This window comes from Tachysurus fulvidraco, chromosome 16 (assembly GCF_022655615.1).
Source record: "Tachysurus fulvidraco isolate hzauxx_2018 chromosome 16, HZAU_PFXX_2.0, whole genome shotgun sequence".
NCBI lineage: Eukaryota > Metazoa > Chordata > Actinopteri > Siluriformes > Bagridae > Tachysurus > Tachysurus fulvidraco.
Genome location: NC_062533.1, coordinates 11,617,065 through 11,644,829, shown reverse-complemented (window position 1 = coordinate 11,644,829; position 27,765 = coordinate 11,617,065). Strand labels below are relative to the sequence as shown.

At 36.8% G+C, this 27,765-nt stretch overlaps 3 protein-coding genes and 1 long non-coding RNA gene across 5 annotated transcripts; all 4 read left to right on the top strand.

The window, feature by feature from the left end:
• Nucleotides 1-1,432: 1,432 nt before the first annotated feature.
• On the top strand, nucleotides 1,433-5,229 carry mgat2 (alpha-1,6-mannosyl-glycoprotein 2-beta-N-acetylglucosaminyltransferase). 2 transcript variants are annotated; one of them, XM_027166313.2, is made up of 3 exons: nucleotides 1,433-1,611; nucleotides 3,028-3,117; nucleotides 3,491-5,229. In XM_027166313.2, exon 3 carries the CDS (start codon nucleotides 3,736-3,738, stop codon nucleotides 5,074-5,076), a length of 1,341 nt encoding a protein of 446 aa, XP_027022114.1. In that variant the 5' UTR covers nucleotides 1,433-1,611; nucleotides 3,028-3,117; nucleotides 3,491-3,735; the 3' UTR covers nucleotides 5,077-5,229. The 2 variants fall into 2 exon arrangements, with proteins under 2 accessions (XP_027022114.1, XP_027022112.1); XM_027166311.2 differs by lacking the exon at nucleotides 3,028-3,117 and having other exon boundaries at nucleotides 1,434-1,611.
• A 5,803-nt stretch (nucleotides 5,230-11,032) lies between these two features.
• hsp90aa1.1 (heat shock protein 90, alpha (cytosolic), class A member 1, tandem duplicate 1) lies at nucleotides 11,033-15,386 on the top strand. Its single transcript, XM_027166167.2, has 11 exons — nucleotides 11,033-11,244; nucleotides 12,131-12,283; nucleotides 12,404-12,770; nucleotides 12,884-13,017; nucleotides 13,127-13,426; nucleotides 13,526-13,691; nucleotides 13,794-13,984; nucleotides 14,066-14,213; nucleotides 14,303-14,571; nucleotides 14,661-14,994; nucleotides 15,108-15,386. Exons 2-11 carry the CDS (start codon nucleotides 12,131-12,133, stop codon nucleotides 15,215-15,217), a joined length of 2,172 nt encoding a protein of 723 aa, XP_027021968.1. The 5' UTR covers nucleotides 11,033-11,244; the 3' UTR covers nucleotides 15,218-15,386.
• A 186-nt stretch (nucleotides 15,387-15,572) lies between these two features.
• hsp90aa1.2 (heat shock protein 90, alpha (cytosolic), class A member 1, tandem duplicate 2) lies at nucleotides 15,573-21,475 on the top strand. Its single transcript, XM_027166166.2, has 11 exons — nucleotides 15,573-15,736; nucleotides 17,115-17,267; nucleotides 17,427-17,793; nucleotides 18,033-18,166; nucleotides 18,298-18,612; nucleotides 18,728-18,893; nucleotides 19,045-19,235; nucleotides 19,674-19,821; nucleotides 19,928-20,196; nucleotides 20,281-20,614; nucleotides 20,725-21,475. The coding sequence occupies exons 2-11, from the start codon at nucleotides 17,115-17,117 to the stop codon at nucleotides 20,832-20,834; spliced, it is 2,187 nt and encodes a 728-aa protein (XP_027021967.1). The 5' UTR covers nucleotides 15,573-15,736; the 3' UTR covers nucleotides 20,835-21,475.
• A 2,775-nt stretch (nucleotides 21,476-24,250) lies between these two features.
• LOC125138995 lies at nucleotides 24,251-27,689 on the top strand. Its single transcript, XR_007138081.1, has 3 exons — nucleotides 24,251-24,360; nucleotides 24,487-24,656; nucleotides 25,363-27,689. It is a non-coding gene; the product is annotated as an uncharacterized LOC125138995 (long non-coding RNA).
• The last annotated feature ends 76 nt before the right edge of the window (nucleotides 27,690-27,765 follow it).

Sequence of the window (27,765 nt, the reverse complement as noted above, 5' to 3'; positions counted from 1 at the left end):
TGTGTGTGTGTTTATCTGTGTCTGTGACTTGTCCTATTTGGGTCGGCATGATCAAAGGGCAGATTTTAAGGCCAGCAACCAAATATTATTCCCCCAATAAACATGATTTATCAATCTTTCAGTAAAGCTGCATGTAATTGTTTACATAATCCAAACTGAACTAATACTGCCATCAGATTTAGAAGTTTCGTAAAGGATGATCTACCGGAAAGTTCATAGTGTATTCCCAACAGGCACAAAACTCCATAAAAGATTAAGCATAGAGCCGGCTGGGAAAACAAAATGAATACGAATGGATAGAAACTGATAGAATTCAATTTGTTTGTATAGCGTTTTTATCAATTCACATTTTCTCAAAGCAGCTTTACAGAAGTAAAGAAACAGAAAAACTTTATTTACTAAAAAATAAAAATAAGAATAAAACTAAATAAATAAATACATACATTAAAGTTTTCAATTAAGTCACTATATATCTAACATGTATTAGTATTAGTTAACACATATAATGAGCAACTCAGAGGAGACGGTGGCAAGGAAAAACTCCCTGAGATGAGATGAGGTAGAAACCTCAAATGAAACCAGGCTCAGAAGAGAACCTCATCCTCATTTGGATGACACTGGACAGTAAATAATGTAAATGTAAATAATGTCCCTTCTACAGTTTATAATAGTGTACCCAAGAACTCCTGTGGAATTAATAGGTCAGCAAAAAGTCTGCAAGCTCAAAATCAAAGTTATTTCTTCTCATATCCAGCACTTTGTCCTGCACGGACTTGTTTGTCTTGTCTTTCACTGTCTTTTATCCTGCACTGTCTTTTTGTCTTTTGTCCTGTACTGTCTTTCTGTCTTTTTGTCTTTTGTCCTGTACTGTCTTTCTGTCTTTTCGTCTTTTGTCCTGAACTTTCTTGTTTGGCTTATATTTCACTGTTTTTTGTCTTGCACTGTTTGCACCAAGTATCTAGGATACTTACTTAAGTCCTTAGCTCTGTCTTTGTTCTATGTAACACCACGGTCCTGGGGAAACGTTATCTCATTTGGTATCTATATGGTTGAAATGACAATAAAAGTTTCTTGACTTGAAACAGGACACGGTGAGAGATGTGTCGTCTTTGGGTGATAAACCGATGAACGCGTGTCAGCCAGCATTATCTCAGTCGATAACTTATACAGGCCAGCACACGTCATGTATGTCTTTTATTGTGACGTCATAGTTTTTGCACATTGACATGCAACACCTACCAACGTGCTGTTTCGGTGTCAGGGTCACTGCTGTATGATCCAGCACCAAAATAAGTAACTGAAGTGAAGCTGACAGATTGTGAATAGTTACAGATTTACCTGAATAGGTAGGTGTACTGATGTCGATCAACCTGCCACAGAGTGTAAATCTGTGACGTCATCGCTGTCATAACACGGAAAACCGCCTCCGGAGGTGTGATGCATTATGGGAAAGAGATAGTCAGTGAGTACAGCTTTACTAAAAGCTCATGTATGTGATCCATCTGGGGTGTTTTTCCCCCCTCTGAAGCTGTAGGAACAAGAAGGCGAGGACAGAAATGGACTGAAAATAAATGATCAGCTAATCTCACTGCCATGACAGTCGCAGTGTCTGTAAGTAACATTAGGCAAAAAAAAAATGTAAGGAAATGGATACGTGTGTGTCGAAATGCAGAACCGGTTGCGACACAGTATTTTTTACTTGTTCTTCCTGCTCCGTTGCTTCCTGTAGCTAGCTATCGTTAGCTCGCCAAGCCTAGCGATAGCGTTACACATCTGCCAACTAAACTATTAATGCTAATTGTTATTAGCTCGCTAGTGTTCAGTGACACGTCGTTATATCGCTGTCGGTTATAGTGTAACGACATAAATAAAATAAGTAAATAAATAAGTAAATAAATAAATATGGAGTCTATTACGGAATTCGAGTGTTTCAGAAGTAATATTAGATTTTTGGTAGCTGTACTATTTAACGTCGGCTAAATGTAATTCATCCGGTTAGCACGCTAGCTCGCTAACCTGGTAAATAAAGTCATAGTTTCTCTCCAAAATCAAGCAACTGTCAAATTTACAGAATGTCTTTTTTCTATTTACCAATTGTTGATTTTTATGTAGTTTTAGAGAAATTTTAATAACATTAAGTTTGATGTTTTTTATATATATATATATATATATATATATATATATATATATATATATAAATTAGTGTGTGTGTGTGTGTGTGTGTGTGTGAGAGAGAGAGACTGAGTGAGTGTGTGTGTGTGTGTGAGAGAGAGAGAGAGAGAGAGAGAGAGAGAGAGAGAGAGAGAGAGTGTGTGTGTGTGTGTGTGTGTGTGTGTGAAGTCTTGTGTACAAGTGTCTCTGAAATCATAATTTGTGTTTCAATGTTTTTGGTACCTGTTCCTTTGTGTTACGGACATCCAGAGTGAAAAATCAAAAATAAGATTAAAAGATAAAAGCATTTTTTGATGTACATGATGTCTTTGCTCTTGATTACTTTTATACCTCACCCCAGGGACAGGTCTTCAGTACAGTAACAGCCTGTTAGCAGTGATTAGCAGGTCATGGCTGCTTTTCTGGCTTTACTGAAAGTAAATATTTAGAGAGCGTGTGCATTTTGAAAAGGGGCTGTTGGATGGCAGAATGTGTTCTGCTCAGATTGACTGAGGTTGTCATTTTGACTTGTAAACTATTATGGCTTCAGAATCAGTAACATAAAGCAGTATCATATATTTACTATTCTTATATATCAGGTATTTTGGTGACCTTGAGGTCTGTTGCCATTGGTGCCACTGTATGGCATAACTCCAAAACACACAGAATTTCAGTGTCTAGGACAGAGTCCTAAGGTTGAATGGGACATTTTTAACATCTGTGACACTGTTCACAAAGATTCTTTAGTTGTAGCTAGCTTACTAAATTACTGTCACATTTATTTAGGTTAATGAGGAGGTTATTGGCTGTTGAATCAGTCAATCACTTCAGATTCACGCCGTCATTCAGTTTGTAATGTGTCTTAAATATTCACAGAGAACCTCTGGAATATGTAGGATCAATTCGACTAGGACAAGTGATCTATGTAGAAAACAGCGATGGCAGCGTCTACACGTTCTATTCATGGTACTTACGCTAAATGTTCCGTGTGTATTACAAACAACTCATTTGAATTCAAACTCTAAAAGTCTAACTTTGTTTTGACCTTTATTGCAAGTGCTTGATCATCAGTGAGTAAATAATAACATGTATGTAGGCTTTACTTGTGCTACAAACTCAGTAATTTCCTGAAAACCCCTGAATGCATGGTTACTCTGACATGTCAAATGTTATCTACAGTTTACTGTTCTATATCTAATCTTTTTTTTTTTTTTTTTTTTGTATAATCTGAAGTCAGTTAGTAGTTGAATTAATATACCACCTTGCTAATTGTTAAACTGTTAGAGTAAAACTGCAATAACGGATATTAAATTAGCCACGTGTTGTTTTTGCTCCACAGATTTTAAGCTGCAACTGTCCTGCCTCTGAGCACAATGCCTTATGGAATTTTCCCCTGGCAGCTTTGACATCCCATCAGTGGTAGCATTCCAAAATTAGAGACCTTGGGATAGAAGTTAAATTTTCTACAAAGGTTTGCTGATCAATCTGGATCACATACCATTTTTGGACAACAAACCTACCATTTTATTATTTTTTTTTTTTACTGTCATTAATTTCTACTATCCCACTGGGTGAAAGCTTATCATGAGATTCCGAATTTACAAGAGGAAAGTGGTGATCCTGACTCTGGTGGTCGTGATCTGCGGATTTGCCGTTTGGAGCAGTGGGAAACAGAAAAGAGGAAGTCCTGTTTTTCCGAAGGAAGTGGATGCTGTTAAAAAAGCCAGTGTTAGTAGTCTGGCACAGGTCACAGTGTCAGCAACCCGGAAATCAGTCAATGACACACTTCCAGAAAAACAAGTTGTTCCTAATCTTATGCCAGATAATTCCACTCTGGTATACCGGGGGATTGTGTTTCAAATCAACTTTGACCAGACGTTAAAGAATGAAGAGAAGTTCAGATCGATACGCCAGAAAGATGACCTAGTGGTGGTTATTCAGGTTCATAACCGACCAGAGTACCTGAGGCTGCTTGTAGAAAGCTTGAGAAAAGCAAAAGGAATTGAGAATGTCCTACTTATTTTCAGCCATGATTTCTGGTCCCCAGAGATCAACAACATAATTTCATCCATTGACTTCTGCCTTGTCCTTCAGATATTCTTTCCCTTTAGCATTCAGCTGTATCCTCATGAGTTTCCAGGGAATGACCCTAGAGACTGCCCCAGAGACATTTCCAAGAACGACGCCTTAAAACTCGGCTGCATAAATGCAGAGTACCCTGACTCTTTTGGCCATTACCGTGAGGCCAAATTTTCCCAAACCAAACACCACTGGTGGTGGAAATTACATTTTGTGTGGGAAAGGGTCCGTGTGATGAAGGATCACAAAGGGTTGGTGCTTCTTATTGAGGAGGACCACTACTTAGCACCAGATTTCTACCACCTTCTCAAGCTGATGACCTCCCTAAAGAAGGAGCAATGTGCTGACTGTGACATTATTTCGCTAGGAAGTTACGGGCACATCGGGTATGCCAGCAAAGCCAACCGAGTAGAAGTGAAGGTCTGGAAATCCACCGAGCACAACATGGGCATGGCCATGGACAGGGAAACGTACCAAAAACTCATCAAGTGCACAGAAACATTCTGCACCTATGACGACTACAACTGGGACTGGTCCCTTCAGCACCTAACTGTGAACTGTCTACCCACTTTCTGGAAGGTCATGTTGAGTGAAGCTCCTCGTATCTTTCATGCAGGGGATTGCGGCATGCACCATCAGAAGGCCACTTGTATGCCCAGTAATCAAAAGAGAAAGATAGATAGCATACTTCAGAGCAGCACGAACCAGCTGTTCCCAAAAAATTTGCTCATTACAAAGAGACTGCCTGCATCTGGGGCTGGTGGAGTAGCCCCTCATGTCAAAAATGGAGGCTGGGGTGATATCAGGGACCACGAACTCTGCAAGAGTTATCTTCGGTTACAGTGACCTTATATGATTTTTTGTTTGTTTGTTTGTTGGTTTGTTTTTATTTTTATTTTGCATCCTCTAATGAAAGCCTTTACAAATTCTTAATGGACTATTTCTTTATATTGCCTGTTTTGTTGAAATATTCCAAATAAAATGGTATGTGGGATTGGAGTTTTGGTGTTTTGTTTAAGCACAGCGAAAATAAATTGTGCTGATTGCATCATGTTTAATTAGTAAACAGGTGGAGTTTTAAAAAATTAGGCTATAGTTTTATATACAAAAACAAATTGGCAACCTTTGGTAAAGCTTTTTTTAGTCTTGCATATGGAGCTTGACATGTGAATTTTCTTCAAGAACAAAGTCAGTTTTTAATGTGCATTATACATAATTCTTAAACAAAAAGAAAAAGCTATTTCTATTTGAAAACAAACATTATCTGTAATGGAGGAAAGTTTTTTTTGTCACCACTTGGTTTCAACTTGGTTTTAATGATGGCACAGCAGCTCATTTTTCCATCAAGGCAGTAGATACTTGTGCATAATTCTGGCCTATTTAAATCCCTTGGTTTTTTTCTTGTAACTAAATGAGGCCCATTGAGACACACATGTCCCATTTCCATGAGCTGCAGTTTAGCCTTGCCATAGTTTCGTGTCCTCATTGTTCTAGCAAAGTGTGAAAAGGTATCCAATTACGTTCTATTTAATAATGCTATGCTGCGAATACTTATGCAACAGTGTAGGTTTTTGCACCACAGTTTGGACATATCTTCCCACTCAAATCTCAGCATATTAGCAGAGGCAAAGTGTATTGAATTTTCATTGAGTCCAAATGGCTTAATTTCCGACTAAATGTAGTATGATGTTAATTTTAACTGATTTGTATGCTGAGACTTTCTTTTTTTATATTTTTTGTTTTTCACACAAAAGCCTACATTTGGATGAGTAAAATTATCTTAGCAGAGAGGAAAATTTTGTAGTTCTGCTGTCTAGTGAGAATCTAAAACCTTAAACCTTGTTTGAAATGGTTCTTATTTCATGCTCTATTATTCGGTGGCTACAGTTTATAACCTCTCTAATAGCAATGGATTGCTGCTGGTTAGCTGTATAAATACTGTACCTTAATATCAAACGTTGCATCCTTTGTACAGCCACATGGATGGTAAAGAATAAGGACAACAAGAATAAGTAAGTGTATATATATATATATATATATATATATATATATATATATATATATATAATATATATATATATATATATATATATATATATATATATATATAAACATTTTCTATGTAATAAAACATTGACTGTTCTATAAAAGGTAAATATATTTATAGAAAAAAAATCAGAAAACAAACATTGAAATAAATTTCACTGGACATTTGTATATTTTGAAAACATCAATTGGTCATTTTTCCAATCATCAACCGTATAGTTATGATCATATGTCAAGCTTAGAGAGTCTGAGTTCTACCAGGCCATGAGGTGCTGCAACACAGACAGAAACCCTCAGTATAGTGAGACCTAGAAGCCTGAGCATCAACTGCTAAAGAAGTGGCTATGGTAAGACCATATAATTTGCACACACACACACACACTTAGGGTGCATTACAAATAGAATACAGATCTGTATATTTTATACTGCTACTGCTATTTCATATTATATTGTTATTATGGCTACATATCACATTATATGTTCATACAATTAGAATCAGAATCAGCTTTATTGCCAGGCATGTTTTCACATGCAAGGAATTTGTTTTAGTGACATAATCTCCACAGTGTAACAGAATGACATGTAGTATAGAAGAAATTGTATGTACACATTTACAGGTGTGAAATGTGCAGTTGAAACCCTTTGCTGATCAAGCTATTATTCTGACCAAAAGTATTTCATGACTTTTGTGTTTATCAAATACCCACCAAGTATTTGGCCAAGTTTCTCAGAACCTACAAAGCCAATGCACATGTCTTAAATCTTCCCTTTGTCTTGTTTTTCCAGTTTTCAGGTTTGTTTTTAGAAATATCTGAAGCCAGAGATAACTTTCTCACGGGAAATTAAATTTTTACTTTAATTACTATTCTATGGAAAATAGTACAATTAGCGTTGTTGTAGTTATGGTTTATGTTTAAATGTTTTGTATTTTTGAATTTTACCTAATACATTTCCATAAGGAAAATCAGCCATTTTTTTGTTTGTTTATTGCACACCTGATTTGTATTTTTCCGTGTTGCCTTCTTTGTTTGCTGGAGCATTACGTCTATGTTCAGGTGAGTTTACGTTTGTGGCGAGCTTTTGTCATGTGTCCGGTTAGTTTTCATGCTTAAGCTTCTACTCTAGCCCTATTCCTTGAGCCTTCATCGATTTGGTCTTCTCTGAGTATATTGTTTTGTTTTGTCCTTATTTAAGAAGCTCTGCACTTTGCATCCGCCTTCTTGGACTCCTGTCACTCCCACTACATTTCTCAATAACCATATATCTATGCGTTTTAATTGTTCACAAGTTTTGAAAAGAATGATCTGCAGTATCACCTGCTGATAAAACCTTCCAGTCTGTACCATTGTAGTCTTTGCCTATTCCTGACTGTGTGAATATCTGATCAAAACACCTGCAGAGTGAAGTGACAGTGGGTAAGCTGCTTGAGTGGAGCAGTCAAGAAAAGATGTACAATAAGTGTCCCATTCATCTACTACAGCTGAAAGAGTAAGGTATTATAAAGTGGGTTTCATCTAATGTGATATAAATCCAAACACCCTCAGGTCCTGGCTCCTATGATGTAAAACAGCAACTTCCTCAATCATAAAGCATTGCTCTTGCATACAGCTTAACATTCACACAGATGTCACTAAGGTATGCAAATCATGGCATAGGAAAAGGGGCAGGATAAAAAAGTTTTGCATACAAGCGTTAATTCCTGCATGAGATTTACAATCGTTGTCTTGTTTATATACTCATTGCAGAATCTTGAAAATGTTATTATTATTAGTTTTTATTTCAGGGATCATATATTGCATTTTGTTTATTATTATTTATTTAATACTATTCTACATGATATAAGCTATTTCATATGACAAATGATTACATATAGTCCACAAATGAATATAATGAGCGAGTTTACACCACTCAGATGTCTGGACCTTCTGTAACGCTGCTCAGGACAAACAAGGGATTCACGAACATCTGTCACTAAACATAAAAGGTCACTGATCATCCAGGTTCTACACAGTAATAAGAATAAAGTGTATGTAAGCTACATTTGTGTAAATTTAATTATTATTTTGTTTTTTGGAATAAAGGTAAACATCTATTATATGAAATAGCTTATTCAGGGCTGTAATAAATAAATAATAAATAACTTTTTTTGTTCTTCATGAAACACATCACCAGTACTTGTATGATACTCCACCTTTGTCGCCGGAGGTGCAAACATCCACAGTGGAGATCCTAGTGATTACAGGTCCTATTATACAGGTTACTAGTACGTCACTGTTTTCTGTGTCATTCAACTAATCAGCTAATTAACAGTTAAGCTGATACTGCATTGAACTGATTGTGGCAGGTTAGGGACAATGCTAAGCTATAGGACTAAAATCATTAATGTCTTTTAGACATAATTCATAATTAAATGTGAAGGGAATGTGAATTGCAGTCAGTGTGACCAAAAATGAATAAAAGTAAGAAAGATTTTACTAGTGTATGTACATATTGATGTCTAATGTATCAAAAAGGTTGACCATACTTGATTTTCATGAATTACAAAAAAAACATGAGACCTATTTTACAAAACAATTATATAACACTAAGAAACACAAAAATCAATGCATCTAATGCATCAAAAAATGGTTTAATATTACTGAATGACTTACTGAGATGTTGTATATTATTGTATATTATTGCTGATTTTTTTTCTTATGCCTACTCTTAAGGTGTATTGCTGCCATCTGCTGTGCACATTTGTATTTTTCATGAATAATGAATCCTACAGGATCACAAACTTTCCAGAGTCCCAGAGTCCCAGAGATGGACAACTGAACATAACCTTAATGGTTCTGGATCTTGAGTCCTCTGTTTATTTTATTTGTGTAATGTGTCAACAACATCATAGAGGCTATACAGCAAAAAAGATGCACAGTTAACACAAATATATAAGGCAGTTAAACACAAAGCCAGGCATTGTGCAGATATGACGGATAAAAACATCTGCTTTTTCACAATGCTTAAGCTTTTCTTTTTCTTGACCAATAATATTAGGTGCCAGAGAGCGTGTGTTTAACTTCAGTGGACAGCCATTTTAAGACTGTCCTAATTAACACGATCCTTGCTGTATTAGTAATCTTTGCCTTCTTGTAAATAATTTATTCATAATATACATGACCTGAACTGTATTCTTATTTACAGTACTAAATCATATGCATTTATGCAACATATGTATGGTTGGAAAAATCAAGCATATCATGTTGTTAAACTATCTAGGATTAAAATTTACATACATTTACATGGATTTTGTTTACATACATAAACACCTTCTAAACTTTGAGTGCCTGCTGGTCAGCGCATGCGCTTTCGATACACTAAACTTTTCTGGCTAATATGTGTAATATTTTGACTACTTCTTTATCTGTATCTATATGCCATGCTATTTTTCTACAACAAATACACTACCTGTACCGTCAGTGTAAAATCTTTGTTGTTGTTTTTTTGTGTTTGTTTGTTTTTTGTTTTGCTCTCACGTGCGCCTACAGTCGCGGTTGTTTACTGCAGATTCCCAGTCAGAGATAATTAAGACGCACTATATACACTATATAATACCGAAGGTTATGGCAATGAGACGTATTGCTGAAATAAAATAGAAGTTCTGGAAACGCCTGTGTCTTAGTTTACGTAAGGAGTCCTTTGGCAAAGTCATACTGCGCATGCGTGAACTCTAGAAATCTCTCCATTGAACCAACTGTTCTACATTTACATTTACATTTACAGCATTTGGCAGACGCCCTTTTCCAGAGCGAATGTTCTCAAACTTGCACCATTCTTCTGGAACCTTAAGCCCATAACATGTAGCATGGTTAATTCTTTAGTAACAACAGTTATTACAGTCTTTTATTCCTCAATTTTCCAAATATGATCCTTCAGCCATGTTCTTGTCACACTTTCATTATAACAGCTATAATCATTAGTTATAAACATTCAGAGATAACAGCTGCATTTATTCCCTCACCTTTTTTTATCTCTTTTTTTTGAAGTAAAAAAGTCAGCTCAGCATGTTACAGAGAATCTCTTGTAGACAGAACTTCTGACTGAGCCATGCTTTTTTTAAACATTATTCTGTATGCTAGTTATAATACATTCTGTATTAAACCATAGATGTGGGGTTTGATATAATCTATCTGATATAATGTAAAACTTCTATCGGTTATTATTTTTAACTGTAATTAAAAATATAGGTATATTTTTTCCTTGTCAATATATACATCTTAAACAAATTGAATAATTCAAAGTTTTCAAAGTGTATGTTTGTGTGTGTGTGTGTGTGTGTGTGTGAGAGAGAGAGAGAGAGAGAGAGAGAGAGAGAGAGAGAGAGAGAGAGATCTATTTAATTGTAGAAAAACATCATTTTGCATTTCACTAAATTCTGTTGTTCAAAGGCCTCATCTGTCTTGTGTAGAGGAAAAATGTCCACTCTAAATGCTTTCTCGTTGTTGGCCCAAAGAATAAATATAGTAAAAAGATTTTTTAAAACGTATTGAACAAGATTGACGTAGCAATTTAGCCAATAATGTGGTCACTTTCTGGCTGCAAAGTAAGCTCTGCCTACAGCTGTGTCCCTCACAGGTCCATGTGCCACCAACTGTCATGACAGTACTTGCTGTGACTGACAGACACCCCCTGCAACTGCTTGACCCTAAATGGACACATGGTGTATGGACAGAGACCTCCCTCACACCTAAACCATTCAGTGCCTTCACTATCTACTACGGGGGTATAACTTCTGGAACTTTCTGGATGGGAGTTTCGAGAAACTTTTCCGCGGTGTATAAAAAGACCAAAGCGGGCCTACAGACTGGCAGATAGCACTCAAGAGAGAGCGCAGAAAAGACAAGACATTAGAAGATACGCTACAAGCCAAGTGTACCTCCATACTCAAGAGGGTTCATATACCAATTCATATAGAAGACATTTACAAAGGTAAGAAGCTAAAGCAAGCTAAACTACAGTACTCTGCATGTGTTTTAAGGTTATTTCATTAATGATCTATAGTCCATTTTTAGATTTATCATAATCAAGAATGTATCAGATAATCAATTTAAATGATGTTAACAGTTAGAATTGAAATCATTGAAATTTTTTAAAAATTCAATATTATAGTTGATATTTAACAGATTTCAGGTATTTTCTTATTTATTGTACTGAAAAAATTGTAGACTTTGGTATTAATAGAATGCTTTGTATTTTGGAATGCAATGGTGATGCAATGTTTCTAACATGTAATTAGAAACTTGTAATAATTAAATGGCTAAGGTCAGTCAGAGAGCACATGGTAGGGACCGTATGGCAAGATGGCTGCCTGACAGCTGCATCCAGTGTTGAAAAATTATAAAATGTGGATAAGACAAAATAGATGGATTGAATTACAGCATCTAGCAAATACATTTTGACACAAATGCTAGGTAATTCACATAATTTATAACTTTATTGCAGTTTAAGGAACTTTAGACACGTATCCTTTATTCATAGGTGTTACATGCCAGTTGGTGTCAGATTTCTTGAGGAAATGTAACAGCTGCTTCTTTATTCCTCATTATCCTCTTCCTTCAACTTCTTTAAATAGAAATTATATTTAAAGAAATGTTCTATTCAACAATAACTATTGTAAACGGGTTAAAATATTATTTTAGAAATAACATAGGTAAGAGAAATAGGTGAAAGCTATTTTTGAAACTTATCTTCATAATAAAAGATGTCAAACAGAAATAATGTAAAACAACTGAATTACATGATCGGTAGATTTTTAATAGTGATATATCTTGTACATAATTTAATTGTTTCTTAATTTTTTCATGTATTACCATAGATGCCTGAGAAAGCTGCCCAACCAATGATGGAGGAGGATGTAGAGACTTTTGCCTTCCAGGCAGAAATTGCTCAGCTGATGTCACTGATCATCAATACCTTCTACTCTAACAAGGAAATCTTCCTCAGGGAACTTATCTCTAACTCCTCTGATGTAGGTTTAACACATACCAAACTTCAGAGAAATGGTAGATGAAACCGATTAAATTTATTGGGGCACTTGACTGATTGTCTGAATTGATTACAATTCTTTTGGGTTGTTTCTTATTTATAGGCTTTGGACAAGATCAGATATGAGAGCTTGACAGATCCAAGCAAACTTGATTCCTGCAAGGACCTGAAGATTGAAATCATTCCTGACCAGAAGGATCGTTCTCTGACCATCATTGACACTGGCATCGGTATGACCAAGGCTGATCTCATCAACAACCTGGGAACCATCGCCAAGTCTGGAACCAAGGCATTCATGGAGGCCCTGCAGGCTGGAGCTGACATCTCTATGATTGGCCAGTTTGGTGTGGGTTTCTACTCAGCCTACCTGGTAGCTGAGAAAGTCACAGTCATCACAAAACACAATGATGATGAGCAGTATATCTGGGAGTCAGCAGCAGGGGGTTCCTTTACAGTTAAGCCTGATAATGGTATGGCTTCATAAAATGTCACACATAGTGTGTGTATATATATATCAACTCTGCAATATAGAAACAGGAAACATTTGATTAATTTATATGTGATTTTTAAAACAAATTTATAGGCGAGCCTCTCGGCCGTGGCACAAAGGTGATTCTTCATTTGAAGGAGGACCAGTCAGAATACACTGAGGAGAAACGTATCAAGGAAGTTGTTAAAAAGCACTCTCAGTTCATTGGCTACCCAATTACTCTCTATGTAAGTGCTTCTACATACTATAATGGTGTACTTTTGTTAGTATGTTTGTGTCCCTCCATTCACATTTCAGATAGATTTAATGCTGATCATTCGAATTATCCTTTGGTAGGTTGAGAAGCAGAGAGAAAAAGAAGTTGATCTAGAAGAAGGAGAGAAGGTAGAGGAGGTTCCAGTTGGTGATGACAAAGATAAGCCAAAAATTGAGGATGTAGGATCTGATGAGGATGAAGACAGCAAAGATGGCAAAAACAAAAGGAAGAAGAAGGTCAAGGAAAAGTACATTGATGCTCAAGAGCTGAACAAGACCAAGCCTATCTGGACCCGTAACCCTGATGATATCACTAACGAGGAATATGGAGAGTTCTACAAAAGCCTTACTAATGACTGGGAAGATCACCTTGCAGTCAAGGTGATATAAGTTAAAATAAATTAAAAAACAAGGAATATTATTGGATGTATTCTTTATATTGTTAGTGACGGTTTAATCAATTCTTGTTATTTTATATAGCACTTTTCAGTAGAGGGCCAACTGGAGTTCCGTGCTTTGCTTTTTGTCCCACGAAGAGCAGCTTTTGACCTTTTTGAGAACAGGAAGAAGAAAAACAACATCAAGCTCTATGTGCGCAGAGTCTTCATTATGGATAACTGTGAAGAGCTAATGCCTGAATATCTTAGTAAGTGTGCCAACATATCATTTGTCATTTTGTCACAATCAGCATAAAATAGAACTGTAAGGTGATAGCACAGAACATTTAATGACTTAACATTTTAATTAGATTTTATGAAGGGTGTGGTGGACTCTGAGGATCTGCCACTAAACATTTCAAGAGAGATGCTACAACAGAGCAAGATCCTTAAAGTCATCCGAAAGAACCTGGTCAAGAAATGTCTTGAGCTCTTCACTGAAATCTGTGAGGAAAAAGACAACTACAAGAAGTTTTATGAGCAGTTCTCCAAAAATATCAAGGTAGATTTACATTACATTTATGTTTAGAAGAGTTTTATAGAAAACATTTATGAAATGACAACTTTTTCTGTTCTATTTCAGCTCGGTATCCATGAAGATTCTCAGAACCGCAAAAAACTCTCAGAGTTTCTGCGTTACTACACTTCCAACTCTGCAGATGAAATGGTATCTCTCAAGGACTATGTCTCTCGCATGAAGGAAAACCAGAATCACATCTACTACATCACTGGTTAGTATCATATGTTAATTTATATATAATACATAAACACTGTATCAGAAATATAACTTATTTAAAACATATTTTCCCACTTGCCTAAGGTGAGACAAAGGAACAAGTGGCCAATTCTGCCTTTGTGGAACGTCTGCGCAAAGCTGGCTTGGAGGTGATCTACATGATTGAGCCCATTGATGAGTACTGTGTACAGCAGCTAAAGGAATATGATGGCAAAACCCTGGTGTCAGTAACCAAGGAGGGTCTGGAGCTGCCCGAGGATGAAGAGGAAAAGAAGAAGCAGGAAGAGCTTAAGGCCAAATTCGAGAACCTTTGCAAAATCATGAAGGACATATTAGATAAAAAGATAGAAAAGGTTAAAAAAAAAACTTTGTGATTTCATATCATTCAAATATAGTGTTCATTATTCAGCTTTTCTCATGATGGATCTTTTTCTCTCCTAAGGTTGTTGTATCCAATCGCCTGGTTGCCTCCCCCTGCTGCATTGTGACCAGTACATATGGATGGACAGCCAACATGGAGAGGATCATGAAGTCTCAAGCACTGAGGGACAACGCCACCATGGGCTACATGACAGCGAAAAAGCACCTGGAGATCAATCCCCTGCACCCAATTGTTGAGACCCTTAGAGAGAAGGCAGAGGCTGACAAGAATGACAAGGCTGTGAAAGACCTTGTGATTCTGCTATTTGAGACGGCCTTGCTGTCTTCTGGATTCACCCTGGAGGACCCACAGACACACGCTAACCGTATCTACAGGATGATCAAACTTGGTCTTGGTGAGTTATAACACTTGTTTAACAATATCCTTTAAAAAATTCTACAAACTGTAACAGTAACGATCGGATAAACAATATATTTTATTTAATATGCTCGTCCTGATCTTTTAAAGGCATTGATGATGATGATTCGGCTGTGGAGGACATCATCCAGCCAACTGAGGAGGACATGCCAGTTCTGGAGGGTGATGATGATGCATCCAGAATGGAAGAAGTTGACTAAGGTTTCGTAGCTTAAAAATATAAATGTATTTACCTGGAAACCCACTCTTTTGTCAATTGTTCTTTGTTATTTAACTGTTATTTTACTATTTTGTGCTTGTTTGACTTAGTCATTGAAAATTTTATTTTTTCTGCTGTTTTTAATTTTAACCACTTTTTTTAAAGAAACGTGGAACTGAATATTTCTAATAAAACATGTTTTATAAAGGAATAAATTGGGTGTTTGGTATGAAATTATTCTTCAGTTCAAACTAAGTAAAGAAACTGTTAGTTTTTTTTTAAACGCCTTCTGACTGACAGACTTTTAACAACCCGCCTCGCGCACATAACGAACCGCGCCGCGAAGATTCGAGATGTTTCTCGACTGAGTCCGTTTCTCGAACACTCTGTGGAAGCGCTATATATAAAGCCGCCGCGCGCGCTGTTCCCTCATCATTGTACACGCGCGTCCATAGAGATAGGCTTAAAGACGGTTGCCATAAAGTCTTCAGCTATTTCACGTTAAAAGACTCCAGTCGAGGTAAGTTGCTAAGCTTAGTGAGAATCCTAAACATGAATAAAATAAAAATTAACTCGATTAACATTTGTACCTTGATGTTTTAACCATTTACCCTTTTATAATGTTGTATTAAGTGACATATTTACACTAATAACTTCAGTAAGACCTTTAATTCGACGTTAAACTATTAGCATGTAAATGCTGAGGTGATTTTACATGTAAATGTAGCGTTAGCCTCTTAGTTAGCTAGCAGGTCTGGCAGTTGTTTTGCAATATCCTGACATAATATCCTTTACCACAGGGTTATGAATGAAAATAACTGACTTTATCATCTGACAGGAAATGGGACACAGATCCTATGCGATGTCATTGTGCTAATGTTTTGCATCTTAATGGAGGAAAGAACTGGGTAGAATCAGTATCAGAATCAGAATCAGGTTTATTGTCCAAGTGTGTTGACACTCACAAGGAATTTGGTTCCAGCTGTTTGATGATAGTATTCATCATATATTATGTTTCAAAAGTGTTTTTAATAGATTTCTTTCCTTTCATGGCTATGAAATGCAATTTAAGGAAATATAATAATCTCGAGGGATTAACAGAATACACAGTTAATCTGATTATGCTGATTTAAGGTGTCTTGTGTATTTATAGTTGGTTTTAGTCAGGTAGTCGTACTGTTTTTGATAGATTTCTTTCCTTTCATGGCTATAACATGCAATTTAAGGAAAGACAACAATCTCGAGGGATTAACAGAATACACAGTTAATCTGATTATGCTGATTTAAGGTGTTTTGTTGTGTGTGTGTATATATAGTTGGTTAAAGTCAGGTACTTATTGTTGCTCAGATCCTGGTTCACCATGTGCTCGGTGCTGCTCATGGTGTTGTTGGCAGATGACGTGAGCCAGTGGAGCTTTCTAGAAGGCTGCAGTTAATCTCGGCATCCGGTTGGTGGCGCATGCGCACCGGTGCATCGCGTAATCATGTAGATTATTCCGGAAAATTATCCATACATTGGAATACTTAGCACTTCGAAATTGAAACCTTCAGTGGGCTCTCAAAGCTATTTCTGTTTGTATTTACCAGTGAATAAACCATACGAACCATATGATTAAGCTGTTACATTCATAATGTAATAAGATTTATGGAAGGACAGAGATAAACTCATCCCAATCTGTACTTTATATTCATGCACAAGAGATTTACAGCTGAATGATTTAGAAAATGGTGTATTGTGTTAAAATCTTGATGGACACATCATCTTAACCTATATTACAAAATGCATAAAGGTTTTAATCCGTGATGAACAGTAAATACATGTACAGTACATAAATACCTGAGTATTGAACCTGGTTCAGTGGTGTATTGCATCCCAACTGTTGTTCTGTCTTATACAGATGCCAGAGGAACATGACCAACCAATGGAGGAGGAGGCGGCAGAGACTTTTGCCTTCCAGGCAGAAATTGCCCAGTTGATGTCTCTGATCATCAATACCTTCTACTCAAACAAAGAAGTCTTCCTCAGGGAGCTAATCTCTAACTCCTCAGATGTAAGCAATGATCCAAATGTCACCATGTTATAAAATGTATAAATATAAGTTACATAAAACTGAGAAGTATGTAGATATAGGCAAAATTATATATTTTAACACCAACATTATTTTGTGTGAAACAAGTTCCTAATTGTGCCTTTTTTATATTAAATTTAGGCATTGGACAAAATTCGATACGAAAGTCTGACTGACCCAAGTAAGCTAGATTCTGGGAAAGACCTGAAGATTGAAATCATTCCAAACAAAGAGGATCGCACACTGACCATCATTGACACTGGCATCGGTATGACCAAGGCTGATCTGATTAACAACTTGGGAACAATTGCCAAGTCTGGAACCAAGGCGTTCATGGAGGCTCTGCAGGCTGGAGCTGACATCTCTATGATTGGCCAGTTTGGTGTGGGTTTTTACTCAGCCTACCTGGTAGCTGAGAAAGTCACAGTCATCACCAAACACAATGATGATGAGCAGTATGCCTGGGAGTCATCTGCTGGTGGCTCATTCACAGTGAAAGTGGAAAACTGTAAGTATTTAACACCATATCATAATTATACAGTTTAAATCAATTATTCACTGCATGTCCTATATCTGGGCTGAAAAACTGGGCTGTAGTAGGGTGTAATTTATAGAAAGCTGAGGATTCAAGGGGAATCGCTACATTTAGCATTTTGTGTTGCAGTAATAATGATATTATAAGATTATAAATGGTTGTATGATTAGTATGATTGTCACATTATTAAATCGGTTGTCATGTCTCTATAGCTGAACCAATCAACCGTGGCACAAAAGTTATTCTGCATTTGAAAGAGGATCAGACCGAATACATTGATGTGAAGCGTATTAAGGAGATCGTGAAGAAGCACTCACAGTTCATTGGCTATCCCATAACATTATATGTAAGTAGCTGTTATAATTGATTCAGTGTTTTACATTTCATTTGGGGTTTAATGATACTGGCCCTTCTTGTGTCCTGATATTTGACTTAAGTAGTTTTGTGCTTACCTTTACTTACTTTCATTTTGTGAAGGTGGAGAAAGAACGTGACAAGGAGGTGAGTGATGATGAATGTGAGGAGGAAAAAGAGAAGGACAAAAGTGAGGAGGAAGGAGAGAAAGATGATGAAAAGCCCGAGATTGAGGATGTTGGCTCAGATGACGAAGACCATGACAAGAGCACAGATAAAAAGAAGAAGAAGACAATCAAGGAGAAGTATATTGACCAGGAAGAGCTCAATAAGACCAAGCCTTTGTGGACCCGCAACCCTGATGACATCACTAATGAGGAGTATGGAGAGTTCTACAAGAGCTTGACGAATGATTGGGAGGATCACCTTGCTGTTAAAGTGAGTCCATAAAACAGATCTTTACCATGAAAGGAGTATGGTGGTCATCAAACACAAGGGTGTTTGTTAAATGATTAATTGTTGGAACAGCACTAACTTCTGCTTGATCTTGTAGCATTTCTCGGTGGAAGGGCAGCTGGAGTTCCGTGCCCTGCTCTTTGTACCCCGCAGAGCTCCTTTTGATCTTTTTGAGAATAAGAAAAAGAAGAACAACATTAAGCTCTATGTGCGCAGAGTCTTTATCATGGACAACTGTGATGAACTTATTCCAGAGTATCTCAGTAAGTGAATCAGTAATCTCTAATTGCACAAATGTACTATTAAAATACCCCTAAAGCACCTTGGAGAAGTAGATATAGATGCACTTTTTGTTAAAACATTAATTTGTATTTTTATTGAATTAATTCTTTTTTTAAACTTGCCTTCTTTCAGACTTCATCAAGGGTGTGGTAGACTCCGAGGATTTACCCTTGAACATCTCCAGAGAGATGCTGCAACAGAGTAAGATCCTCAAAGTCATCCGAAAGAACCTGGTCAAGAAGTGCCTTGAGCTCTTCACAGAACTTGCTGAGGACAAGGACAACTACAAGAAGTATTATGAACAGTTTTCCAAGAATATCAAGGTATTTTGCTAGGTTAATGAATTGGATTTATTTTATTACGATTGCTAAAATGTGAAACAATGAATGTGTTGATTTAAAATTATATTATATGAAACTCTATAATCTGTGTTCTTTCATCCCTCTGTTAAAGCACTGTAGAAATATTGCGTATATGGCGTACCAGTTTCAAAGCATCAAAATAGAAACTTTTTCATTGTGTAATAGAAAGATATAAGCTCTAAACCATGCTGCAATTGCTTATATCTAAATGGAGAAGGCTACCATATGTTCCACTCATTGCATGTCATCTGATTGCCATCTGTTTCCTGGTTTGAGCCTGTAAACCTGCCCAAAGCTGATTAGTGTTTGTGCACTCTTCTAATACGCTGTACAAAGTGCATGTGGCATTTTTAAAACATCTAAACAATCCTTAATGTTTGTGTACCTTCTGTCCAATAGCTTGGTATCCATGAGGACTCCCAGAATAGGAAAAAACTCTCTGAGCTGCTGCGCTACTACACCTCTGCCTCTGGGGATGAGATGGTGTCCCTTAAAGATTACGTCACCCGCATGAAGGACACTCAGAAGCAAATCTACTACATTACTGGTAAGAACTCTTATCAGTAACTTTATAAATAAAATTTAGAACTTTCTGACTAACTGTTGGACTGTTTAGAGCTTTATTTAAAATATTTGTATGAAATTCTTTGCAGGTGAGACCAAAGAACAGGTGGCCAATTCTGCCTTTGTGGAACGTCTACGCAAAGCTGGCTTGGAGGTGATCTACATGATTGAGCCTATTGATGAATACTGTGTTCAGCAGCTGAAGGAATTTGAGGGAAAGAACCTGGTGTCGGTGACCAAGGAGGGTCTGGAGCTGCCCGAGGATGAAGAGGAAAAGAAGAAGCAAGAGGAGAAGAAGGCGCGGTTTGAGAACCTGTGCAAGATCATGAAGGACATCCTAGAAAAGAAGGTTGAGAAGGTAAGAAAAATTTTTCATATGGATTTTTCGAACTAAAATCAGTAGGCCTTTCTTGGCACATTCTCTGATTTTTGTTCTTTCCAGGTCACTGTCTCCAATCGCCTGGTTGCCTCCCCCTGCTGCATTGTGACCAGTACATATGGCTGGACAGCCAACATGGAGAGGATCATGAAGGCCCAAGCTCTGAGGGACAACTCCACCATGGGCTACATGGCTGCCAAGAAGCACCTAGAAATCAATCCTGATCACCCTATTGTTGAAACCCTGCGGCAAAAAGCAGAAGCTGACAAGAATGACAAATCAGTAAAGGACCTGGTAATCTTGTTATTTGAGACTGCCCTGCTCTCTTCAGGCTTCACCCTTGATGATCCTCAGACACATTCTAACCGCATCTACAGAATGATCAAGCTGGGCTTGGGTAAGAGTACAGCACATGTCAAACACACCAGTTTGTGTTCCAGAGAACAAGCAGATAATGGAAATGTATTGTATGGCCTCCTCAAGTTTCTGTTTTTGATCAATTTTTAGGCATTGATGAGGAGGACCTGTCAACCGAAGAGCCTAGTTCTGCTCCCACTGAGGACATGCCACCCTTGGAAGAGGATGATGACGCATCCCGCATGGAGGAGGTTGATTAAAACTGCTGTATATGTTTTTCAGTTCATAATTCTGTAAATAGTACAGGTTGTAAATGGGTGGGCTTCTGGAGTTGTGTCTGGGTGACTGCAGTTGTGTAAGCAGTGACTGCCACCAGGAATAAAAAATAAAAGGCTGCATGTACTTATCAGTAAGACTGTATCTCAACATGAAGATAAAGGCAAAGTTTTCCAGATACAGCTTTTCTGCCACTGTTTAAAACTTTAGAACGGTGTTAGACCTACTAAGTGTCTGGAAACCTATATCTCAGTGTATGTACAATGACCTAGTGATGGTTACATGCAACACACTAATACTTGGAATACCAAGTTATGTCAGAGACTGCTTTTTAGTTGTGCAGCTGTACCTGGCTAAGTGCCTGGGTGCTAATTGAGCCCATTGGTATTGATTTTGGTTATTTATGTTCTTGCTTTTTCATGACCTTTCAAATCAGGGGTTGCTGTGTTAAGTGAGCCTGGTCCTGTTTTTCCCCCCAGTTTTGAGTTTTTTGTATTTTGTGTGGGGTATGCATTTTTGTCTTTATTTACATTTCACAAAACTTTATTTTGACCAGTGTAATAAACTTTCTCTGCTACTGTAAGTTCGCTGTTGAAATTTCAAAATAAATTTAAATTAAACATCATGAGTGGTTGATTCTTAAGTCATGTGAAATCATGTAGATTTGTTTAACTGATGGAATCACTTAATACATTAAAATGATAAATGCAGCTCACCATCATGATAATACCATGTTTTATTCCTGTGCTAATAACTACAAAGTGGTGTCCATATGATGGTACTGCCTAACAGATGGGCTACATTCAGTTCATTGTATATATTACACAGTCTGCTGATGTGATATGTGGACGGGATTACAGAAGAAAATAAGGGATGTTGGTATAAACTACACTGATGAACCTAATAAACTGGCAGTTGAGTTTATATACCATGTCTAAAGAATAGATGGCATGTCAGGACTTTTAGCAATTATTCAGTTCTTATTTTGAGCAGCACATGGCACCAGAACACATTTCTGTTTCAGTCCTAAGAAAATTGTATGCATGTATCCTCAGTGCATGGCTGTTCTATCTCTTCTGTCTTTTTGCAGACAGAGGTCACTTTATAAAACAAATTTCATAGACCGCTCAACCCAGTAATTTGTTTAAGATCATGAACATTGTTATCAATCTGTGAGCATTACTTACATGTGTACAATAAAAGAAAGCTGCAGTGCTTTCCTGTTTGAAAAGAATGTTTCCATAGCAGACAGTGATTCTCCAAAATGTTTGTCATTTTACTACTGTTTGTCAACTTTATGGATTTTAGCTTCTCTACAAAATCGTACGTATGCGTCCATAAAGACGGGATTAAAGACGGTTGCCATAAAGTCTTAAAATACTCCAGTCGAGGTAAATTGCTAAGCTTAGTGAGAATCCTAAACATGAATAAAATAAATATTAACTCGATTAACATTTGTACCTTGATGTTTTAACCATTTACCCTTTTATAATGTATTAAGTGACATATTTACACTAATAACCTCAGAAAGACTTTTCGATGTTAAACTATTGTTGTGCTAATGTTATTGTGATTGTGCTAATGTTTTGCATCTATTGCATCTTAATGGAGGAAATTACTGGAAAAAACATCAAAAACACTGAAACATAATATATGATGAATACTACATTCATCATATATTATGTTTCAAAGTGTTTTTGATGTTTATTTCCTTTCATGGCTATAAAATGCAATTAAAAAAAGACAATAATCTCGAGGGATTAACAGTTAATCTGATTATGCTGATTTAAGGTGTTTTCAGAATCAGACTCAGAATCAGAATCAGCTTTATTGCCAGGCATGTTTTCACATGCTTGGAATTTGTTTTAGTGACATAATCTCCACAGTGTAACAGAATGACACATGTAGTATAGATGAAATTGTATGTACACATTTATTGTGTATATACAGTTGGTTAAAGTCAGGTAGTGTTATATAGATACTTGAGTTGACTGATGGAGTGTGGTCCTTGTTGCTCAGATCCTGGTTCACCAAGTGCTCAGTGCTGCTCATGGTGTTGTTGGCAGATGACGTGAGCCAGGGGCGGTTCTAGACCTTTTCTGTGATCTCAGCCACACCCTAAAAAACTTTTATTTTTACTTTCAAAAATAAAAATTACGTAAAAAGGCAAGACATGTCGGCGATGGGAAAGAAAATTATTTATCAGTTTGTTCCAAGAGCGATTTTTTTTTACTTTGCTTTTACGCACGTGCGTTGTAGTCTTTAAAAAGTGCGTCTACAGCTGTCTACTTTATTTGAACGGAGAAGCACAGGCACGCGCAACGTGCACGCGCAGTCAGAGCTGGAGGCGTTTATCTATATAACGTTAATCGGCGGAAAGACGGTTATAGAAGGTATTTTATAAAAATTAACTGCAAAGAATTTTCACAAATCCAGGGAATTTGGCACTCATGAGATTGTACAGTGTTATGCTATTTGTATTCAAATTGTTTGTAAGGTTGTGTTTTGTGTCCGTTAGTCCCACAAAAGCACGTTTTTCAAATGAAAACATTTCTATAAACACACTATAGTAGTTTTCATTATTTAATTGGAGACATTTCTTTTAAAATGTATGTATTGTGAGGATGTATTTTATGTCATCCCACAAGTAAACGTTTGTTGGAGGTACAGTTATAAAAAGTTGTACTACTACTGCATGTTTCTGCTATAATAGTGAACTTAATGTACAGATATTTGTGTGACAAAAAAAAAAAAATCAGTGATACCATGATATACCAGTGAAATGTCACTATTCTTATTACCAGAGTTGATAGCACAAAAAATATTAATGCAAACAATACTAAATAAAAATAACATTTATTGATTTGATCTTTGTCTTGTGAATAATTTTTTATTAATGACTGCATTCATTCATCATTCATTGGACAAAATTTGATACGAAAGTCTGACTGACCCGAGTAAGCTAGATTCTGGGAAAGACCTGAAGATTGAAATCATTCCAAACAAAGAGGATCGTACACTGACCATCATTGACACTGGCATCGGTATGACCAAGGCTGATCTGATTAACAACTTGGGAACAATCGCCAAGTCTGGAACCAAGGCGTTCATGGAGGCTCTGCAGGCTGGAGCTGACATCTCTATGATTGGCCAGTTTGGTGTGGGATTTTACTCAGCCTACCTGGTAGCTGAGAAAGTCACAGTCATCACCAAATATGTCCTAACACATGTCCTATATCTGGGCTGAAAAACAGTAGTAGGGTGTAATTTATAGAAAGCTGAGGGTTCAAGGGGAATCGCTACATTTAGCATTTTGTGTTGCAGTAATAATGATATTATAAGATTATAAATGGTTGTATGATTAGTATGATTGTCACATTATTAAATCGGTTGTCATGTCAAGTTATTCTGCATTTGAAAGAGGATCAGACCGAATACATTGATGTGAAGCGTATTAAGGAGATCGTGAAGAAGCACTCACAGTTCATTGGCTATCCCATAACATTATATGTAAGTAGCTGTTATAATTGATTCAGTGTTTTACATTTCATTTGGGGTTTAATGATACTGGCCCTTCTTGTGTCCTGATATTTGACTTAAGTAGTTTTGTGCTTACCTTTACTTACTTTCATTCAGGACAAAAGTGAGGAGGAAGGAGAGAAAGATGAAGATAAGCCAGAGATTGAGATTGTTGGCTCAGATGATGAAGACCATGACAAGATCGCAGATAAAAAAAAGAAGACGACAATCAAGGAGAAGTATACTGACCAGGAAGCTCAATAATCTTCTCTTCACGTGGCTCCTCTGTAGGTGTATCACTCTCAGCCTCAGTTTGTCTCACTTTCCTCCTCTACTATTCCTTCACTCTCAGTCTCTCCAATGGACAACCTCCTGCGCTCTCTCTACACTCTCTCTCTGCTCTCTCTTGCTCTCTCCACACCTGAAACATCAGCTTGTCTCACTGTCTACCTTATCGTTTCTTTGGAAGAATGACATGATGTCATTTTTTTCCCTCTTCATTTTGAGAACGATAGAGCAAAAGCAATGGGGACCAAGAAGCTTGTGAATTAATTTACTGAAAATAACTGACTTTCTAGGCAACTATGTCTAAACATTTAATGTTACAACTCGTTTACTGAGTAAAAACACTCAGAACCATGAGTTTGTTGATCATATATTTTATCCCTTTTCAAACTGCCACAAAATAACAAACAGCCAGGTTGAGATCAGCTGATCTATTGTTATGCGTTTACATATGTATTACTTCTGTAATGCATTTAATACAAATACAACATATTAACAACTTTACTCAACTCTATATTTCCTTCTTTGCTTGAAGTCTTCAACTATAATATTTGCGCAAAACTTCCACCACTTATGAGTAGAAAAAACTTGCAGATGTAAATCTAGATCTAGAAAATCAATACTGTCAATACTGTGAAAATCCACTGTCTAATAACACTGATGTAAAAAACAACTTTTTGTAAAAATTATTTCACACTCCACATTTAGGGGGTCACAAGGTGGTCCAAGATTGTTGTCACAGGGGCACTGCCCCCCCTGAGGAGAAGCCATAGATATCTACACTAGATGTCGCCTTGGGTACGGCAGCTCATTGGAACAAATGCGTCAATAGAGCCGCCATCTTGGAACAGGGGAGCCCCTCCTCTTTAATGCATCAGCGTCAATATAGGCAAAGGTTTAACGGAAATTAAAATCACCATAAATCGTCATGAATGCGTTTTAACGGTCAGACATGTATTTATCAATGAGTCCAGAGAAAAGTTAAGGTTTTGATATTAAGATAATCTACTTTTTCAAATTATAATGCATAGTGCTAGTAGGCCTAAGTTCATTACTTACATTCCTCCATTCCTCACATTGGTGTGACTATACATGTTAATTAAAACATTTAAATTGTATTGGCTGATTAAATATGATACACAAAGTAATTTGCAGGTGGAAGCAAATCACAAATTTGAGAGGAACATAATGTGAGAGTTAGATAGTTGAGGTGCCAAAGACCGTTCAATCTTTTCTTTATTCCCGTCCCACAATACTTTTGTCACATTAAATAAGTGTGCACTAAAGTCACATTCATAAAGAACCAAGTTAGTCAGTATTACAAAACAATGTTATTGTTATTGAAAGCTGAGGTGGCAGAGAAAGAGCAGCAGTTTGAGGATAGTATAGAAAAACCAAGGTTTGACTCTGAGGCTGGACTTGTGTGTTAAACTGCAAAGCTAACTGGTGACATCCTTCCAGGTATGTCAGCTGAGTTAACCATTTTTAAAACTAAGTATTTAGTATCTCTGCAACAACACTACCTTACACAGTTTCTTCCTGAGACTTTTGCTCTGCAGTTGCAGAGTATGAACCTTTGCGATCGGGGTTAACATCCAGAACCAGTATGTTTGGATAAACTTGTTCAGATGGACGTTTTAACTTAAGACTCATCTCCGTTAGCCAAGAATGCTGACTGAAGTCAGCGTAGCATGCTAGCTATCTATCTATCTCCTTTTGTTTTTTTGTTGTTTTTTTATCCTAAATTGCATTCCTTTTTATGCTTACCCTTATATACCAGACAGATGCAAAAAGCATTTCACTGCATGTCGTACCCTGTATGTATGTGTATGTGACAAATAAAATTTGATTTGATTCAATGATATAAGTGCAGCTCACCATCATGATAATACAATGTTTTATTGCCATGCTAATAACTACAAAGTGGTGTCCATATGATGGTCCTTTTCCATTAATAGACAGAGTATGGTGGAGATTTAATCTTGTGAGCCATACTAGTGGTGTACTCTGGGCAGACCATCTGAGCCTGAGACAGGGGGGCTGCCTCATGCTGCCTAACAGATGGGCTACATTCAGTTCATTGTATATATTACACAGTCTGCTGATGTGAAATGTGGACGGGATTACAGAAGAAAATAAGGGATGTTGGTATAAACTACACTGATGAACCTAATAAACTGGCAGTTGAGTTTATATACAATGTCTAAAGAATAGATGGCATGTCAGGACTTTTAGCAATTATTCAGTTCTTATTTTGAGCAGCAGATGGCACCAGAACACTCTTATTTCTGTTTCAGTCCTAAGAAAATGTTTTGCATGTATCCTCGGAGAATGGCTGTTCTAGAGTAGAGATCTATTCTGTCCTTTTGCAGACAGAGGCCACTTTATAAAACAAATTTTATAGGCCGTTTAACCCAGTATTTTGTTTAAGATCATGAACATTGTTATCAAACTGTGAGCATTACTTACATGTGTACAATAACATTTTGTATACTTATTTGAGCTGTAAATATTTTTTTATTCCAGAACATGCTTATGAAAGAATGCCTTAGGCCCAAGTAGAGGGCTTACTTATGTTTTAATTTTGGAATAATTCCATTCATTACAAGTGAGAGGTTAAAAATATAAGAACAATATAACACAAGAAAAATACCACCAATGATTGTGATTTCCACCAGTGAAAGTACATTTAAAAAAACATGGACCCCACTACTGTCGAAAAAGACCATGGACCATAAAACCTGTGAAAAGACTAGGATTGCTTTATCATGGTCACAGTGGAATAAATTAATATACAAATAAACTGAATATTTGAATAGTTAGAGGGAATCCGTGATATTTATTTTACAGTTAAGGTGTTATATTTTGCCTTTTTACACAAGTTACTGCTGCATACTGTCTGTAGTCGATACAATGAATAGATTGAGGAAAATCCATGCGATGAAGATTTTGGACCTCCACTGAGATGAGGCTGACTCTGCGAGATACCTGAGGCATCTAGAGATCTACCAGCTCCAGTTAGACTCTGCGATACTAAAGAGGAGATGTGAATTTTTTTTGCATCAATACAACATTTGTCAGACTGTATATTTATAATCACACCCTCCAGTG

Excerpts from the sequence above, each read along its gene's own strand:
- mgat2 (XM_027166313.2), top strand. The coding sequence starts at position 3,736 with ATGAGATTCCGAATTTACAAGAGGAAAGTGGTGATCCTGACTCTGGTG.
- hsp90aa1.1 (XM_027166167.2), top strand. The coding sequence starts at position 12,131 with ATGCCTGAGAAAGCTGCCCAACCAATGATGGAGGAGGATGTAGAGACT. Across the intron at positions 14,572-14,660 it reads TAGATAAAAAGATAGAAAAG|GTTGTTGTATCCAATCGCCT; the intron begins GTTAAAAAAAAA and ends TTCTCTCCTAAG. Across the intron at positions 14,995-15,107 it reads GATGATCAAACTTGGTCTTG|GCATTGATGATGATGATTCG; the intron begins GTGAGTTATAAC and ends GATCTTTTAAAG.
- hsp90aa1.2 (XM_027166166.2), top strand. The coding sequence starts at position 17,115 with ATGCCAGAGGAACATGACCAACCAATGGAGGAGGAGGCGGCAGAGACT. Across the intron at positions 17,268-17,426 it reads TAATCTCTAACTCCTCAGAT|GCATTGGACAAAATTCGATA; the intron begins GTAAGCAATGAT and ends TATTAAATTTAG. Across the intron at positions 18,894-19,044 it reads ACTTATTCCAGAGTATCTCA|ACTTCATCAAGGGTGTGGTA; the intron begins GTAAGTGAATCA and ends GCCTTCTTTCAG.